At 30.3% G+C, this 17,082-nt stretch overlaps 2 protein-coding genes across 3 annotated transcripts in view; one reads left to right on the forward strand and one right to left on the reverse strand.

Annotated features, from left to right (window-relative positions):
• The window catches only part of ND-MWFE (NADH dehydrogenase (ubiquinone) MWFE subunit), a 3,127-nt gene extending 338 nt beyond the window's left edge, over window positions 1–2,789 (reverse strand). Inside the window, exons 1-2 of the mRNA XM_014436539.2 lie at window positions 2,617–2,789; window positions 2,453–2,542 (exon numbers count right to left, since the gene is read on the reverse strand). Coding sequence (XP_014292025.1) covers window positions 2,453–2,542; window positions 2,617–2,718 — 192 coding nt within the window. The 5' untranslated portion in view covers window positions 2,719–2,789. The remainder of the gene's footprint in view (window positions 1–2,452; window positions 2,543–2,616) is intronic.
• Window positions 2,790–3,818: 1,029 nt separating this feature from the next.
• 140up (RPII140-upstream gene protein) lies at window positions 3,819–16,360 on the forward strand. 2 transcript variants are annotated; one of them, XM_014436537.3, is made up of 6 exons: window positions 3,819–4,026; window positions 4,110–4,275; window positions 6,133–6,221; window positions 10,028–10,161; window positions 11,758–11,872; window positions 16,168–16,360. In XM_014436537.3, the coding sequence occupies exons 1-6, from the start codon at window positions 3,893–3,895 to the stop codon at window positions 16,256–16,258; spliced, it is 729 nt and encodes a 242-aa protein (XP_014292023.1). In that variant the 5' UTR covers window positions 3,819–3,892; the 3' UTR covers window positions 16,259–16,360. The 2 variants fall into 2 exon arrangements, with proteins under 2 accessions (XP_014292023.1, XP_014292024.1); XM_014436538.3 differs by having other exon boundaries at window positions 3,824–4,026; window positions 4,094–4,275.
• The last annotated feature ends 722 nt before the right edge of the window (window positions 16,361–17,082 follow it).

Consider the following 17,082-nt stretch of genomic DNA (forward strand, 5'->3'; position numbering starts at 1 on the left):
AGTATAATATATATAAGTATAATAATAAAATAATGAGTGAAAAAACATTAATCTTTTACAGGATGTTAAATTCGTTTCCAATGATTCACGCTCTTCGAAGGTTTAGCAAAACTCGACCGCAATTACTGGGCGAAGCGGACCCTCAATATTCTTTCTTAATGCAAGACACAATGCTTTTTTTTTCATCTATTACGTTATAGGCTCCAAATCATTATTTATTAACTTAACATATCTTTCAGGTCATTGAGTAGAGTAAGATAAACGGCTTAACCCAAGAAATTACTAATGCATACAACTCTTGAAATGTAATTGTTGTACCGAAAAGGATTTACAAGTTTTAAACCTTCTTCTGTGCATTTGCTTTTGATGTACAGTTATACATAAAAAAAAAAATGCAAACCTGAGTAGGAACTTGGAAAGAAGAAAATTGTTTAGCATTTAGTTATCATCCCTTTCCCTGAAATAGAAATAGCGAAAAACCGGATTTCGTAAACTACAAGTAGATTCTGCAAACTGTCAATTAGAAGCTAAACACTCTATTTTCATTGATATAGCTATATTATAAAAAAATAAAATAAAATTATATGAATATTAAATGATTGAAAAATCATTGAACTAAACAATTGATTCAGTTTATGAAAATTGTCTTCTACCTGTTTGTCTCGTATTTCTTTCTTTAATCTTGAAGCAGATAATTCAGAAATATATTTTTATATGAACTTAGAATATACAGAAAGAAATTTTAACTCCTTTCTTTGCACCAGAAAGCGGGCTGAACGTTTTCCAATGGTTATGAATTGGCTTTTACAAGTATTGTCTGGTTTTGGCAACTCCTGGATGAGTTACTTTGTTGATTTGTAGATTCCATTAGTTCCAGTGCTCCCAGAACAAAGTTTACTTGGATAAAAAAAGTTGCAAACAATTACCTCTGTAATCGACATCTTGAGCTGAGATGAGTTATACACAGTGCGCATAGTCACAAAATTATCGCTTGAGAGAGTAAGATAAGAAGAAAAATGGGTCAATTTATTTCCTATCCCAATTCTACTCTCGCCCAGAAAGGTGGAGTCTGTAGATAAGACGTATGAATTCCAGAAATCAAAGACCAATCGCAACTTAGCCATACAATCACAATCCATATAATTTAGGCTAAAACCTAGCGAATGCAGAGTTCTCTGATCCGAACTTTTATTTAAAAGACAGATTGTCGAGCCGTGAATCCTAGGGTTTTCTCTGGAAATTTCATAAATAAAAATCTCAGCTCAAGAACACTGATAAATGTGATGAATATTAGAGATATCGTGAATAGACCAATATAGTCTTCCTGCTAAAAGAACTCTCACCTACAAGACTTTTCCAAGCTGATAAAAAAGTTAAATTATTTTTAAAAAACAACAATTTAATCTGTAATCGCATATAATTAGTAACGAAAAACTATTTTGTTAATGAATTCTACTCGAAAGTAATGTCTGAGTAATATCTTAGTCGATAGATTAGTAGACAAGAGAGGCAACAGACCTTGGTTACCTTAACAACTGTAATAAGATAGATATCGTACAACCTTATTTTAAGGCCCATTTCTACGTGGCAGATATGTCGTGCGAGGAAGTATGACACTGATAGTTACCATGTTATAGTATACCTAACCTCCCTAACAGTTCCCCTTAGAGACCAAATGATCAAAACTGATTAGTAAATACAACAAACAACTTCTTTTACCATTTATAACAGCAAATGTGAGACATACAAGTTAATGCTATATAAAAGTTAGTGTTCTAAGGTTATAAGATGTGATAGTTCACTATATAGGCGTATACATGTGGTTGTTAGTTAAACTCATGCTCAGATAGTACTACCAATTATCAAACAAATCCTGATAGTATGACAGAGCTGTCACGACATCAAATGTCTTGGTTACAGTGGCTACGACAGCTGTCACTCACTATTACTATGTGAAACATAAGGTTTTATTGAAGTGTAGACGAAAAACCATTTAGTGAATTATAACACTCATTAATTAATAATCTAGCAATAGAGCCTAAACACTGATAAAATATCTGCGAATCAGCAAAGAAAATACAGTTTTTTATATATTGATTCTTAAAATGTTCTGTAATATTTATCACAGGTCCTACATGCAGAGTGCTAGTTAATCTAATAGTTTAGCTAAGCGTTGGGAGCTTCTGTTGATAAATTTTAGGTGATAAACTACTAGGAGAAAAAATCAACAGTTCACTAAGTCTATCTTGAAGTTAGATTGATGAACTTTGGATAGGGATGAATAATAAAAAGTTCACAGCTGTCATAGTAAAACGGTGAAGTATGTGACCAAATAAAGAAAAATTTAACGTTATTTCATAAGTATTGAATGGAAGTAGTAATGAAGAAAGTTGTCAGATATTAAAAAGTAAATCGATTAATATAACACAAAACTACCAAAGAAAAAACTTACTTTTATCTTATAAGGGTTTTTAAATAAATATATATCCCTTCTAAGCAGTCCTTCATCGAACGGATTAGTTCGTATATCACGCCTGTAAGGCTGTAAAAAAAAAAAAAAAAGTAAAAAAGACTTATATAAGCTTTTTGAGCAAATATATAAGTTAATATACACACATTCCCAGATTGCCAAAATTTTTGGCAATAGTAACCAAATATTGGAGGCATAATAATTCCGGTGAGAAGAATCATCAAAGTTGGAGTAATTTCATACCACATCTTTTGGAAGACAGAAGAGATTCTTGATCTTGTCTGAAATAATTGAGTTTGTCCAAAGAGTATACAACTATTGGTGTAGTACAAAGAGGTTCAATTTTAAAATATTAAATAAAAGAGCAATAGATATTAAGCATTCTACAAGTTGAAATATTATGAGTTACAATAGAAGTAATTTGACTGCTTAAATAATACATTTTTTGGTTAAAAGGGAGGTATAATTAGGTTGTTATTTCACTTAAATAAGGATTGTTGATAATATATGTACAAAGACCGATTAAGACCAACAATTTAGACATAAATTAAGAAAAAGTTTACAATAACTGTTTTTTTTTTTTTTAACGTATCCCCAACTTCTTCTCTACAGTACTACTGTATAAAACAAGATCCAGCGATGGGAACTTTGAAACTCCCTTATACAGAATGCTACAGATTGGTATAAGTTTGATCTTAATCGAAAATGACCCGGTTGAGGTTTTGTTTATCATTTTCTAGCGAGCAGAAGTCAATAGTTACGATTCGATTAAACCAGCTATAGTAATAGTTTAAGGAGAAGTTTTAGGGGCTGTCGTAGCTGAGCGAGTTGAGGCATCACCTTAGCAGTCTTATGTCTGCAATTGCTATGGTTTGATTCCGGCGTGGGCGGGTTGACTTTTATCTCGTTCCGGTCCTACGGAATGAAAACTGGACCCTCCCATTCTGCTCAGAATTGAGTAATTATCTGTGGGATAACTCCACCCTCCCCTACTCCGTATCTCAGAAATGGCCAAGTAGATAGTAAACAAAAAAAGAAGTAGGATTTCTTATTTTCTAATATCTCACTACTAATACTTGTTTTATACGCCAGAACCTTTTATTATTATTATTTATTATCCATTATTATTTAATTAAAAGTTATTGTTTTTAGAATATAAAATTGTAATTCAATTTTTTAATTTTGAAAATTTCTTCCTAGTCCAAAAATTTAGCCCAAAACTGGATGGGATCATCATTTCTGTACAATAATTGATAACAACCCAAAACGAGGCTAACGTGATAACATTTTTTAGAACTTTAAAGACATTGTGAAGAAGAAGTACTAAGACCTCCTTGAATCTGATTGCTAACTTCCCTCACTGTTATACATGCAGACCTCATCTCCCGGTTCAGAGTAGTTGAATGGGAGAATAGTTAAGATATGTTGAGGCAGTGCTTGAGAAGTGGTCGCCTACTCTGTGCTGCAGTTGTAGTACCGGACACTATACAAGCCGTTAGCAATGACAAATCTGGCTTATCTACCTGGGACAGGGTTATCAAGGCATTCTCACCTGAGTCAGTAATAGTGCTTCTTTCTCCATAATGTAGCATACAAATCTTGAAAGGTCTAATCAAACAATAGATAACTTATTTTTCAGTGAATTTGGTCAGTATAGCCCTCAATTAACTCATGTCTACCAAACTACTATCTTTGCGGCATTCGCTGGAGGTGTCTATGGTGGATGCATTTATTCCCGTAAAGCTTATTTGGATTTTATTGAGAGAAACGAGGCAACCAAATTCAAAGACCATTTCGAAGCAAAGGTTGGTTATTAATTGTAAACATTTCTGCAATTGTGGTTAACTATTGTTTTATTTCTACACTGGATATTGATATAATGATGGATATTTCCAGACCTGTGATTCTCAAAGCTTTAGAAATTATTTTTTATGGGATATAGGAATCATGGTTATGAGGACTGATCAGTCATAACAACTGATTTTGAGGACATATTGAACAACTAGGACAGTTTAAGTGATTTAGTGTTCCAGTAATTCGTAAGAAGGCCTTGCATACAAGAACTTTTTCGTATTTGAATTTTTTTGATGAATGTTATATTTATTTTAAGCCCATGTTTTGGAGGAGAAGGAAATTAATTTCCATTCAGTGAAATTTTTAGATATATTAAAAATAAACTTTTACTGTGGAAGAGAAGTTTCATATTTGTTGTTGTGTGGAAAATGTTGAGATAAGCATCAGCTTAGGTAAAGAATAGAACATAAGTATTTCAACCATATCATCAATTTGGAAAAATAGAGGCTTGATTTTAAGTATTGAAGAAAAATGGGATTTTTAAAAATTAAGAAACTCGAACTACCATCATTGTGTTATATCAGAAATGGTTTATATTCAAAAGAAGACACAATATTACCCTTTTTCATGTAGTTATAGGTATTCTTAAGAAAAAAGAAATTTCTCATAATATGGTGTTAGTAATTTTTTGTATGAAATTTTAGCTTCACATTTATGTGATTGGTTATGACGATAAGCGGCTAGAATGATCAAAGTTGCTTGGTCCCCCTAGAATCCAGGGCTGTTTGTAGCCGAGCGAGTTAAAGCACCAACTTCGTCTGGTTTGTGGCTGCAGTGGTACCGGTTAGAATCTGGTATGATAGGTTGACTCATTTCTGTGGCAGTCCCACAAAATAAAAACTTGACCTCCACCATGGTTAGTAGGTTAGTATAGGTTAAGGTCCCTTAGAAGTCGTTATGAAAATATTCAGTGTATTTCCTATTTTTTAATATGATTGTGTCACTGTGGCATTGTATATTCAATGGGCTTTATTCAGGGTGTTAGCCAAAATCTTAGTAAATATCCGAAATCTTGACTTTGTATTTATTTATGATAATTTACAAATTCCATGATGTCTATAAATAGATTATATAGTTTCAGGACATGGTATGTCATGCTTAGTACTTTAATTGTGTACATTTTATTTTTGCAAAACATTATTTTGTTGACATTGTACTGAAATACTTTCTAAATTCCATGATTGCAAGATCTCTATTAAATTGAAATTTCTCATATCTCAGTAGTCACTTCTCGAATTTTATGGTATGGTCAGGGTTGCGGTCAGAAATAGAACAAATAGTTTTAAACTATTTGTTCTTTTTATGACCGCAATCCTGGCCATCTTCTTATATTTAAATCTTTACGATCAACTATAGATACATATACTTATTTTTTTGTAATGACTAGTGGTGTTCTTATATTTTTACAAAATGATTTCTCATTAAAAATATAGATTATACATTTACTAATATTTGTCTTAACATTTATAGTTACTAACATTAAACACAATATTAATACAATATTTTAGTTTCTATTAGAAATTAATCCTTTTAACATCAATGTTAGTCCTTCTTTGATCATTAAAAGAAACTTTTACCCTATTACAAGTACAGAGTCTAATTTCTTTAGAATTTAGTATATTAGTAATCTCTGAAGTTTTGAACTGTGCTTCATTGCTTTTTGTTAATAATTTTTGTTATTTAGTAGACATGATGATTTTTAAATTTGTATTAGTTTTTCATAGTTCATTAGCATCTATTGTTATTTTTACAATTAAATTGTTATATTTTATTAAAAAATATGTTTTTCTCTTATTTATTCTTATTAGAAAGAGCTTCAGAATTACGTCACAGTGAACTTTGCAAAGGGTGCCTTCAAGTGGGGTTGGAGGGTTTGCCTTTTTACTGGATTATATATGTGAGTTTTTAAAATCTTCTTTTGTCCTGTTAGTCAGTGGTTCCCAACCGGTGTGCTGTGAACCTTGTGGCCTCAAGGTGGTCCGGGTTCTCATATTTTTTGAAGACTTATTATTATAAATGTTTAATTATTTACCTTATATTTGCAGGTTAGCCTCAAAATGCACTTTTAAGTTAATTATTGGATCATCTCATATGAAATGTCCATTTTTATTATTTCAGATATTCTAAGTGGAATTATTGGACTTATGGTATTTACTTTGTTTATGTTCACAGATTATAATGAATCATCATTAATTCTCTCTTTTTTATTATTTCTCTCTCAAAAAACCTGCATTGGTTAATTGGAAGGGACCTATACTCTTACACATCAGACCTCATGTTTCACATCAAACAGTGAGAAAACTAAATGAGCTGTGTTATGAAGTCCTTCCACACCCACCTTATTGTCAGACTTATCTTCAAAAGGTTTCCATCTGTTCATAAATTTGAAAAACACCTTAAAGGTAAAATTTTTGAAAATGAATCTCAGGTCAAAAAGGCATTTTTCTGACTTCATTTCTTCATAAAACCCTGAATTTTTCAGTTCTGGGTTTGAAAAGTTGATAATAAGTTGGGGAAAATGGATAGAAAATAAGGGTAAATATTTTGAATAAAAATGTTTTCATTTCATAAAGTTTGTTTTACTAAATAACGTTTCATGTTAAAACTGAAGTGAGTCAATAATTTTCATCCTTTTCTGTGGAGATTTCTCTTTCGCCCTTTGTTGGGAGTTGGGGCAGTTTGTAGATAGTGAAGTATTCGGCTTAGTGGTCCAAAGACTTCTACAGGTTGGGAACCACTGTGTTAAATAAAGTAAGTAAGATAGTCAAAATAAGACTTGCATTGCCTTATCATCTTATATTATGTATTAGTTATGCTATACATTAATATTATTTGAATTATACATGCCTTTTTGAAACACATAAATAGTACATGATCATGTGTATCTGTTTAAGTTAATAACATTTCAAATTTTTATGAAAAAATAAAAGAAGCCATAATTGAAAATAAAAATTGACTTTACTGATAGTGTTTTTTAGTTTAATGACTTTAATCTTACTGAGTTTTCTTAAATAAAAAGTGGTCTGAAATTTCAGCTATGTTTTATTCTCATTGAAATAATCTCAGAGGAGGTTGGCTAAAGGCACCATTTATTCACAGCACACCAGTTGTTGACACTTAACAAAATAAGTGTCTTAAGAAAAAATTTTAATCGGATAATATATGTAAAAGAGAATCTGTAAGCTTCTTTATGTTTCCAAAGCTTTGATTTGAGAATCAAGTCAGCAAAACCATAGCCAAAGAAAATATAAAAAATATCTTTCCTTTATAACTTTCCTTTACAATCGTTTTGTTTGCACTCTGTGTAAGGAGAGAAGTTTATTCAATTAATTGTAATTGTCTTATTATTAGAGATAACTATTTAAAAATTAAAATAAAAAATGATAATGTTGAACAAATAAAGTCATGAAAAGTAATAAAGAGTGACTAGCAACAAACATAGAGAAGAATTAAAGATGGAGGAAAACAATATTTGATTTGTTTAGAAAGATGATGAGTTTATGAAACTAAAAAGGATTTAAATGTTTTAAAGTAGTAGAAAGAATAGTGTGTAGGAGAAAATTTCTCATCATATTAGGAGCTAATAATCTAATAAAGCAATTCTACATATATATATATATATTTATATTTTTTTTTTTTAAATGTCAACAATTTCACATGATGACATAAATAGATGATTGGTTGTATTTTATGATTAATGTAGATGATTGACAGTTTGTGAATGAGAGGGCCATCCATAGGATAGGTTGGTCACTGGCCATTGCAGTCAGCAAAGAAGGTTCACAAATAAACAAAACTTATTTATTTGTGTCGTGTTAGGACCTCAATTTTAAGTCTTCATCAGGGCTGAAAAAATAAAACAATAATAATCTCAATGTAGAAAATTTAAAAATAAAAATAAAATAATGATAAAGTTGGAAGTATACATAACAATAAATTTAGTAGATAGTAGTTGATTGATACTAATAGAAGATAAAATATAATTTGTAGAAGTAAGAATTATATAAAATAAATGATAAAAAATTTAAATAAACAGAGTTCAAGTAAATAAAGAAACAAACATAATGAAAGGTATAGAAGAAAATGTAAGTAATGAGTAATGGAATTAACAAAATGAGATGAATGAATAATGTATAAAAATAATGAAAAACAATTTAAATCAACATAATAAAATGTATGAAAGAAAATGGACACATATTATATAATGGGCTAAAAAGAAAATGGAATATATATTTCAATAGATATAGGGTGTTTTTTTAAGCCCGATAGAACTTGAAATTGTAAAAAATAACACAAAAAATTAAATTGTAATCAAAATTTTTTTTTTATTCGAAAGATCAATACGTGACATTAACATTTGAAAATGATTTCGGGCATATGGGCACCGCGGCTGTTCTTGACGAAGCGCATTCTGGACGTTCAATTTTGGGCCACTTTTTCGAGCACTGCTGGCCGTATGTCACGAATAACACGAACAATGCTGGCCTCCAAGGCGTCAATTGTTGCTGGTTTATCAGCATAAACCAGTGACTTCACGTAGCCCCACAGGAAATAATCGAGAGGTGTCAAATCGCACGACCTTGGAGGCCAATTGACAGGTCCATTTCTCGAAATCAACTTATCGCCAAATTTTGATTTCAATAAGTCGATGGTTGCGTTCGCCGTATGGCACGTAGCGCCATCCTGTTGAAACCACATCTCCTCCGGATCAATGTCATCCATATTTTCAAACAAAAAATCATTGATCATGGTGCGGTAACGATCTCCATTGACCGTAACGCGAGCTCCGGCCTCACTTTTGAAGAAATAAGGTCCGATGATGCCACCAGCGTGAAAATCGCACCAAACGGTGCATTTTTCTGGATGTGATGGAGTCTGTAGGGTCTCTTGTGGATTGGTCTCACTCCATATGCGGCAATTTTGCTTATTAACAAACCCGTTAAGCCAAAAATGCGCCTCATCGCTGAACACTGAAGTCGTCTATAAGTTGCGCGAATCGACGACTGATTTTCAAAGTAAATTTGGATAATTTCGTAGCGTTGTTCAAGCGTGAGTCTATTCATGATGATTTGTCAGAGTATACTGAAACAAATAAAAAAAAAAATTTTGATTACAATTTAATTTTTTGTGTTTGTGTACACAGTAATATAAATGAGTAAAAATAATAAGCTAAAATAAATATAGAATGTCAGGAAAAGTGAATAAGAAAGGAACAGGGGAGAAGAGATATGTGGGAGTGGGTGAAAAAAGAATGAAATATTTAAAAAAGAGAGACTTACTTGGGTGAAAATTCCATCTAAACTGAGTGGATACCATCTCATCTGGTAGATAGCGGGCACAAAAAATTAAACCAAATAGAAATTGTTACCAGCATATATACTTACTATGAATGACTGTTTAGATAAAATAAATTTAAATTAAAGGTTTATAGTGTAAAAATATAAAATAACTATGAGAATGAAAGGTCAGAAAATTGTTGAAATACATAGTTGAGTTAAATGAAATGAGTAAATGATAAGTAACTCTAGAACATAATAAAAGGCAAAATGAACGAAAAGGTGAAAGGTCAGTAATATACTAAAATTAACACCTCCTTTATAATATTTAAATTATAATTTAATTAAATTATAATATAATTTATTAACACCGCATTTATAATTTTGTTTTCATTTTATATTTTCTTGTTCTCTTTTTATGTTTTAGGTCTTTTGTTACTGCTTTACATGTTTACCGAGATGAGTCATCAATTTTAAATTACATTATCGGAGGTCTGGTTAGTGGAATGATATACAGGATTAATTATGGTCTTCGTGGATTGGTAGTTGGAGGAACACTGGGTTTGTATACCATAAAACTCTCTTATTCATCTTGTTGAAGATAAGTAATGATGTATTTGTGGTTGCTTGTAGAGTTAATATGACAAGAAAATGGCCATTGGTAGGTGTCAGTGAATTGAAGAACACCGAATAAATAGAACTTATTTTATTGTATCATCGTTTTCGCCCGAGTTTCAGGGCTTCTTGAGATCTAAGTACTAACAAGATAACAACCATCGTAGAATAAAAATAAAAATCCATGACAAGAAAAGGATTATTATAAACAATATGAAAAACATAGAAAAAAACAAAATGAACTCTATAAACCTTTTATTTCTTTTATCTGAACGGTCTTTCATAGTTAATTAATGAGTAAACAATCGTGCAGATAACGATTTCTGATTTTTTTTTTTATTCGTAGGCCTGCTATCTAGCTAATTTTGTCTCCACTCACTTTTAACGAAATCTCCGCTCAAGTTGTAAGTCTCTCTGTCTTTTTTAAATATTGCTTTCTTTTTTCCCACTTTCACATACCTCTTTTCTCTTATCCCTTCCTTATTCACTTTTCTGGACACTATATATATATTTTTTTAGCTTATTAATTTTTACTCATTTATGTTACTGTGTATCTTTTTTTCATTGTATCATTCTGTTTTCTTTCTTGCTCATTGTATCATATATATTGTTTTCTTTCATACGTTTAATTATGTTATTGTAAACTGTTTTTCATTATTTTTAGATATTACTTACATTTTTTATTATGTTAATTCTATTGCTCATAATTTAAATTTTCTTCCGCACTTGTCATTATGTTTATTTCTATTTTTACTTGAACAATGTCTGTTTTTTTAAACTTTTTTATCATTTACTTTGTATAACTTCTTACTTCTACAATAATGAAAAATTAAAATCATGAAAAAAGTTAGAATGAAAATAGTATAAAAAATATAATTATAAATTTTTAAGTAAAATAATGCAATTAAAGAATTAAAAAAATTCAAAGTATATTAGGCAATAAGGGTAATAAATCTAATAATAATATGGTGAATACAAATTCATAAGAGAAATCTTTCTTAAATGAAATATCTCTTTTATTCATCAATTTCTATCAGTTCAAACTCTAAGATAGAAATTATTGGGGAGGGAGGATAGCCAAAGTGTGATAAAAATAATTTAGACTATAAATTTTCTAAATAACGATATAGCATTATGTCGATGGTCATGTTTGAAGCGGTTGTTGACTGACTTTTGCCAGTGCTCAATTTTAACTTTGATTTTTTTTTTTCCAAAACTTAGCAAGTGTTGTGCTTTATATACTCAAAGAAAAAAATCAATAGTATAGGCAAATAAGATTTTGATAAAAAAAAACAATGGATACCTGTTAACATGTTTTTATGTACCTATTTGAAAAGATGAAATTAAAAAATATGGTTTGTAAGTATCACGGAACTTAATGGAAAAGGTAAATAAGTTTTACTTATTTGTTTATTTCAATTCACTGACCACACCCCTAGTCTTTTTATCCTCATTAATATAAATGAGTTGGCATTATTTCAAAAGATATCTCATTTATGATTTTGCTACTTTAGTAATATTAAGTTATATGAATTATTTCAGGATCTATGGTTGGCCTGGCTGGTGGTTGCCTGACTTTAAATATTTTGAGGGTAACGGGGCACACTTATGATGACATTTACCAGATACAAGAAGAACAGTTGAGAAATAGAAACAGGTATTGTATATACAATTGTTAAAGAAACAATTAGTAAGAAAAAAAGGCAGTTATCTCACCCCAATTTTTTATTACTTTAATGAAAGCTATGTATAATTACTAGATAAAATTGATGAGTCTGCCAAGTATAGGTAGGGGGAATAAAAAATGGCGGCTGTTTCGAAACCTTAAAAAAACATTAATTTTTCATTCAGAGCTCTATATCTTAAAAACCACCAACAACACTAGAAAATCTAAGAGAACATTATTTAAAAAAGAGTAAATTTCCTGAAATATTAGCCCTAAAAGAGCTAGTTACGTCCAATAGTTCTCGAGATATAGCTTTTTAAAAAGCATAATTTCTTAAAAATCTACTGAAAGATTAGTAGTTAGTTAATTTCTATTGAGAAATCTCAGGAGCTATGTGACGTACAGATGTCTATTAGCAATCAAATTAAAGCTAGTTTAATGGACTATAAAGAAGTTTATCACCTTTACTTTGTAGGAATAGTAGTTTTCATGATATTTGCTAAAATAAATTGATTTATAGGTGTTTTGACAATAAGTTTGATTTATGAAAAACTTCATTTCAGAAACCATAGGACGTACAGATGTCTACCAACGCTCAAATTAAAGCTAATTAAATTTACTACAAAGTAGTTAATTATGTTTATCTTTGTAGGAGATCATATATCATCAAACCCATCAGAAAGTCAAAACTTTTCAAAAATTTATTGTGAAAAAATTGAAAAAAAAGTTTGTTTTAAAAAAAAATACCAAAGTAATCAAACAAATTTGTTTTGTAATTGTTTACAATCCGCCTGGAGAACTCTTTAGATTTGGTGATGATTGATTTATTCCATTTAGAGCTATTTTTTCAATTTGTATCTAAAAATGAAATTAATTCAAACTTTCTTATTTTGGGGTCAGTGACTAAGAAATTTTCTTTAAGTTAAAGAAAAGTTGTTGAGTCCAAGTGATAGGCTTTTCTTGGCACACTGTAAATGTTAATGGAATTATAATTTTTATATTGTGCTAATCTGAAATTAAACAAAAACATACAGAAGTAAATTGAAACATTTTAATATCAAGTAGAGATAATTGTAGCATCTTCTAAGGACTTCCACTAGTTTAAATTTTGTTGATCAACCGTTCCAACCATTTCCTGATCCCCAAGAACTTCTAGTTATCCTCTTCTAGGCCGTCTAATGGTATAAGAGGCTTTCTTCATCCTCATGCAATGAACATCTTATTTTTCTGGGGATCCCATCCTCCTACATTCAGGCAGGGATATGCTTTATTAGACCTGGTTCACATATGATATTATGTACTTCTTAGTTACATTTATTGTAAAATGTTTATCCGACTCCTAGGTCCATTATATATATGACAAACTGAACAGTATAAGGTGCTGAATTGAAGGTCATATTCTTGGTTTTCTTTGTATTTACATGTAATTCTAGTAACTGCGAACTTCAATCTGGACTCCTGTAGTAGAGTCATCTATGTATCCAAGGATCTGAACTATTCTAATTATTTTTTTATTCTCCCCTGCCTGGTCATTTCTGACTCATGTGGAGGGGAGAGGAGGGAAGGTTATCTAGAGGTAACCAGCCTATTCTAACCCTGGTGGGAGGTCAAGTTTTTATTTTGTGGGACGACCAAGTATTAAAAGTGAACCCCCCACTCTAATCTGTGCCACTGCAGTTCTGAGGTTGCTAAGACCAACATCTCAACTCCCTCGGCTACAAACAGCCCTGAACCATTCTATTAAATACTGCACCTGTTGTCTGAGCCAACGGCCATACCACGTTGAACACACCGGTTCTCGTCCTGTTGCCTGAATCCATGAACCTTATACCGGTGTTTTTAATGTCAAGTTCAACTGCAGTTCCATCCCATTTCCTTGTCCTCACACCTGACATTTCATTTTGAATATGCACCACTTTATACACAACCAGTTTGTAAGAAATCAAGCCCTTTCATTGCATGATACAGAGGTTCATGTAGTAAACTGTCATAGGCAATCCTCAAGTCCACAAACAGGTAATTTGTCGGAATGGAGTATCCTTTGCCACTTTCCAAGATGATTCGAGACCTGACCCACTAATAGTTTAATTTAGCTGATATTTTCCCAATTTGGAGAGATAGTTGTGCCTAATATAATCAAAAATGGATTGTGTCAGTGACTGAAAGTAGCTTTAAGAAATTTTATTTTATTCAATAGAATTTTGAAAGTATGAATTGCATATTGCCTTCACATACTTGTGCTGTGCAATTATTACCTGGGCTCAGATTTCTTTTAGTTGACATATACTTAAGTTCACTGTTTTATTAACCTGATAGTTCTTAACCAGTAGAAGTCTGTGATCTACTAAGTCATAAATCAAACTGTGTGCGACTTGGGTCCTCCTAGAAAACTGTTCTAAAATTATATTGTGTTAAAAATGCATTTTGAGGCACTTTTGTAATGCATTTACCACTTAAAACCTTTCAACTTATACTTAAACGTTAGAAAAGATAAACAATAAAACAGTTTTTACAATAAGTTCTCACAAATTATGTGCTAATGGACCCTTCTTTTGCCGCATTCCAAGGTTATCGTGGTTCACCTTTTGGGAACCACTGTATTAAACTAATAGAATAGAAGTTATTTATCATCAAAATTTGCATTCTGCATGTACTTAATATTTTGGCTGCTGTCCAATATACGTATAGAAATTAGGAATGTTCTATTTCTCATGACACATTCATCAGTTTACAAAAAAGCCTGCTTATCGGTTACAATTGTACATCTCAAGTAAATAACTAAGAAACTAGTATACTGAATCAAAAGCTCATTAATAAAGTTAAAGTTGATTATTGGAGATGTACAATTTTTTATTAACAGGCAAGCTTTTTTGCATACTTCTGAACATATCATGAGAAATAGAATATTTCAAATTTCTGTATGTATGTTTGACCTAAATAAAAATATTAGTATGTATTAAAACTTTTATTATTTATAACTTTTGTTTCATTAGTTCTTAATTTAGAGTAGTTCTTTCCAAGGTTCATGTGTTTGGAAGTCACATTTTGGCAAAGTTGGTTACAATGTGTTTCAACTGTTTTTCCAGCCGTAATTCTAAACTTAAATTTATAATTTCAGATACTCATTCGAAGCAGAATTTTATGTTTTTTAATTCTTGATAGAGACAGTTTTTACTTAAGAGAACCATTTTAGAGTTATAAATAAAAATCTTTCTCCATTTCATTTATAATTTATGGGAGACACAACTAAACGGTATAGACTCAAAGTTGAGTATCATTTTGAATTCTAGACCTACCAAGTTTAAAAACTCAGTATGTATTAAATATCAAAAATAAGTTAAAAGTACAAATTTTATTCTAGGTGAAGAAGAGTCTAGGCCTCTATCAAATGGAAATATGACTAAAATTAATAGGGAAATAATTATTAATTAAATCTTCTAAAATATATAACTGCTGATGCAATCTGTTTGTTGATAAGTACTACTGTTTTATTGCAATAGACCTTTAAAAGTGAATTTTACCAATTTTAAAATTGGACCTGCCATTTTGAAATTTACAGAGGATTTTACTTTTGGAAATTTTGCTTTCGGTTACAGATTAAAAGCTATAAGTTTGCCAATTTTCAAATTTGTACCTCAACTGAAAGTAAATATGAGTGAATGAGGAAGGAAATTTTAGCTAGTTAGTAAAATTCTTTTGTTTAGCATAGTTATTTTCGACTAAGGATGGCCCAGTTAAAAATTTTTGTTGTACCATTACTGTTTTTATATATTCTGTGAAATACTGTTTTTTTTTTTTTTTTTGCTCCTGTTTCTTTCCACCCAAGATACCAAAGCCCATCAGCTTTGATCTCGGTTGGAATGAAACAGAATTAGAAAAGAAAATAATGCCTTAAGGGAAGCAGAATAGTGAAGATTTTGTATTTTGTATAAGCTTTGATATTCATAAATATCAATGCTCTGTATGAGCTTTGATATTGGAGAATATCAATATTTTCTTTATCATATTCTATCTCATAAAGGATATTCCAGTTCTGAATCCCTGTTCGTTTACTTTCCGTTGACACAAGTCAGCTGATTCAAAAATTCTATTAGTGTGAAGATTCCTGCTATTATTCTTTTAGCTTAGTATTTATATTTTTTAATATTTAAATGTATCAAGTTTGAGCATAAAATTTCAGCAATTTTGTTGAGTGCTAAATATATGTGGACTTACCTCTTATAATTCATCTCTCTTTAATTTGTTCATTTTAGATAGAAACTTTAATTGGAATATATACTTTTTAGGCTTATAAAAGAAGCTGAAAAAACTTTGGATCATGCAGATGACAGGAAGATTTTAGAGGATCATGACAGGATCGTGAAGGATGTACAGTGAATTGAGGAAGAATATAGTAGATAATAATAATATTTGTAAATATTGTACTTATTGTAAAAGGTAAAATAAAAATAAAAATAAATACACTTATGATTATTTAAAGCGTTCATTCATTATAATGCGTACATTTAACAGAGCATAGTGTCAAGTTAACTTTTAACTGTAAGTAAAGAAGGAAACATTGAATATAGTTTTGTTTTTTTTGGAGCAATATGTGCACAAATGGAGTTTCATTTACAAATATTGTAATCTATATCTTTAATGACATTTACAACAATTAGTTTACATTTATTAAACTACCCTTTAGGAAAACATACAACCAGAAATGAAATGCAACAGTATATTTATCTCTGATAGTGCCAAATATGATTGTAGAAATTTGGCACTACGACATTTACTACATGATCTTTCTTTTTGATTGAGCTCTGACTAGATGAGCGAATCCCAAAATCTACCAAAATTGACTGTACACATCAAAATTATTATTATTATTACTGTGCAAAAGTTGTATTTATTATTAGACACATTTTTTACAAGATGAGGTAGGTAAAAAATTGTACATTAACTATTGCCTTGTAGTTTTTTAAAAGACGTTTCGAGGTATTCAGCTTAAATGAAATTTTCATCGAATATATATAAATTTGTACATTTTATCAGAACGCCAACAAAAGTTTAAATTTGAGCAGCTATACACAATCTTTCTCCCCAAAATATAAATATAAATACAAAATATATTTATCTATACTAATAACAAAAAAGACAATTTTTTTTTTGTAATTAAAATAAATTATTTTAAAAAAATAAATGTTTATTAATGAAAGAAA

Source organism: Halyomorpha halys, unplaced genomic scaffold (assembly GCF_000696795.3).
Source record: "Halyomorpha halys isolate HHAL.00 unplaced genomic scaffold, Hhal_1.1 Scaffold1982.1, whole genome shotgun sequence".
Classification (NCBI taxonomy): domain Eukaryota; kingdom Metazoa; phylum Arthropoda; class Insecta; order Hemiptera; family Pentatomidae; genus Halyomorpha; species Halyomorpha halys.

Coding starts and splice junctions, on each gene's coding strand:
- 140up (XM_014436537.3), top strand. CDS start 3,893: ATGTTGAGGCAGTGCTTGAGAAGTGGTCGCCTACTCTGTGCTGCAGTT. Junction 4,027..4,109: donor ATCAAGGCATTCTCACCTGA/GTCAGTAATAGT, acceptor CTTATTTTTCAG/TGAATTTGGTCAGTATAGCC. Junction 4,276..6,132: donor AAGACCATTTCGAAGCAAAG/GTTGGTTATTAA, acceptor TATTCTTATTAG/AAAGAGCTTCAGAATTACGT.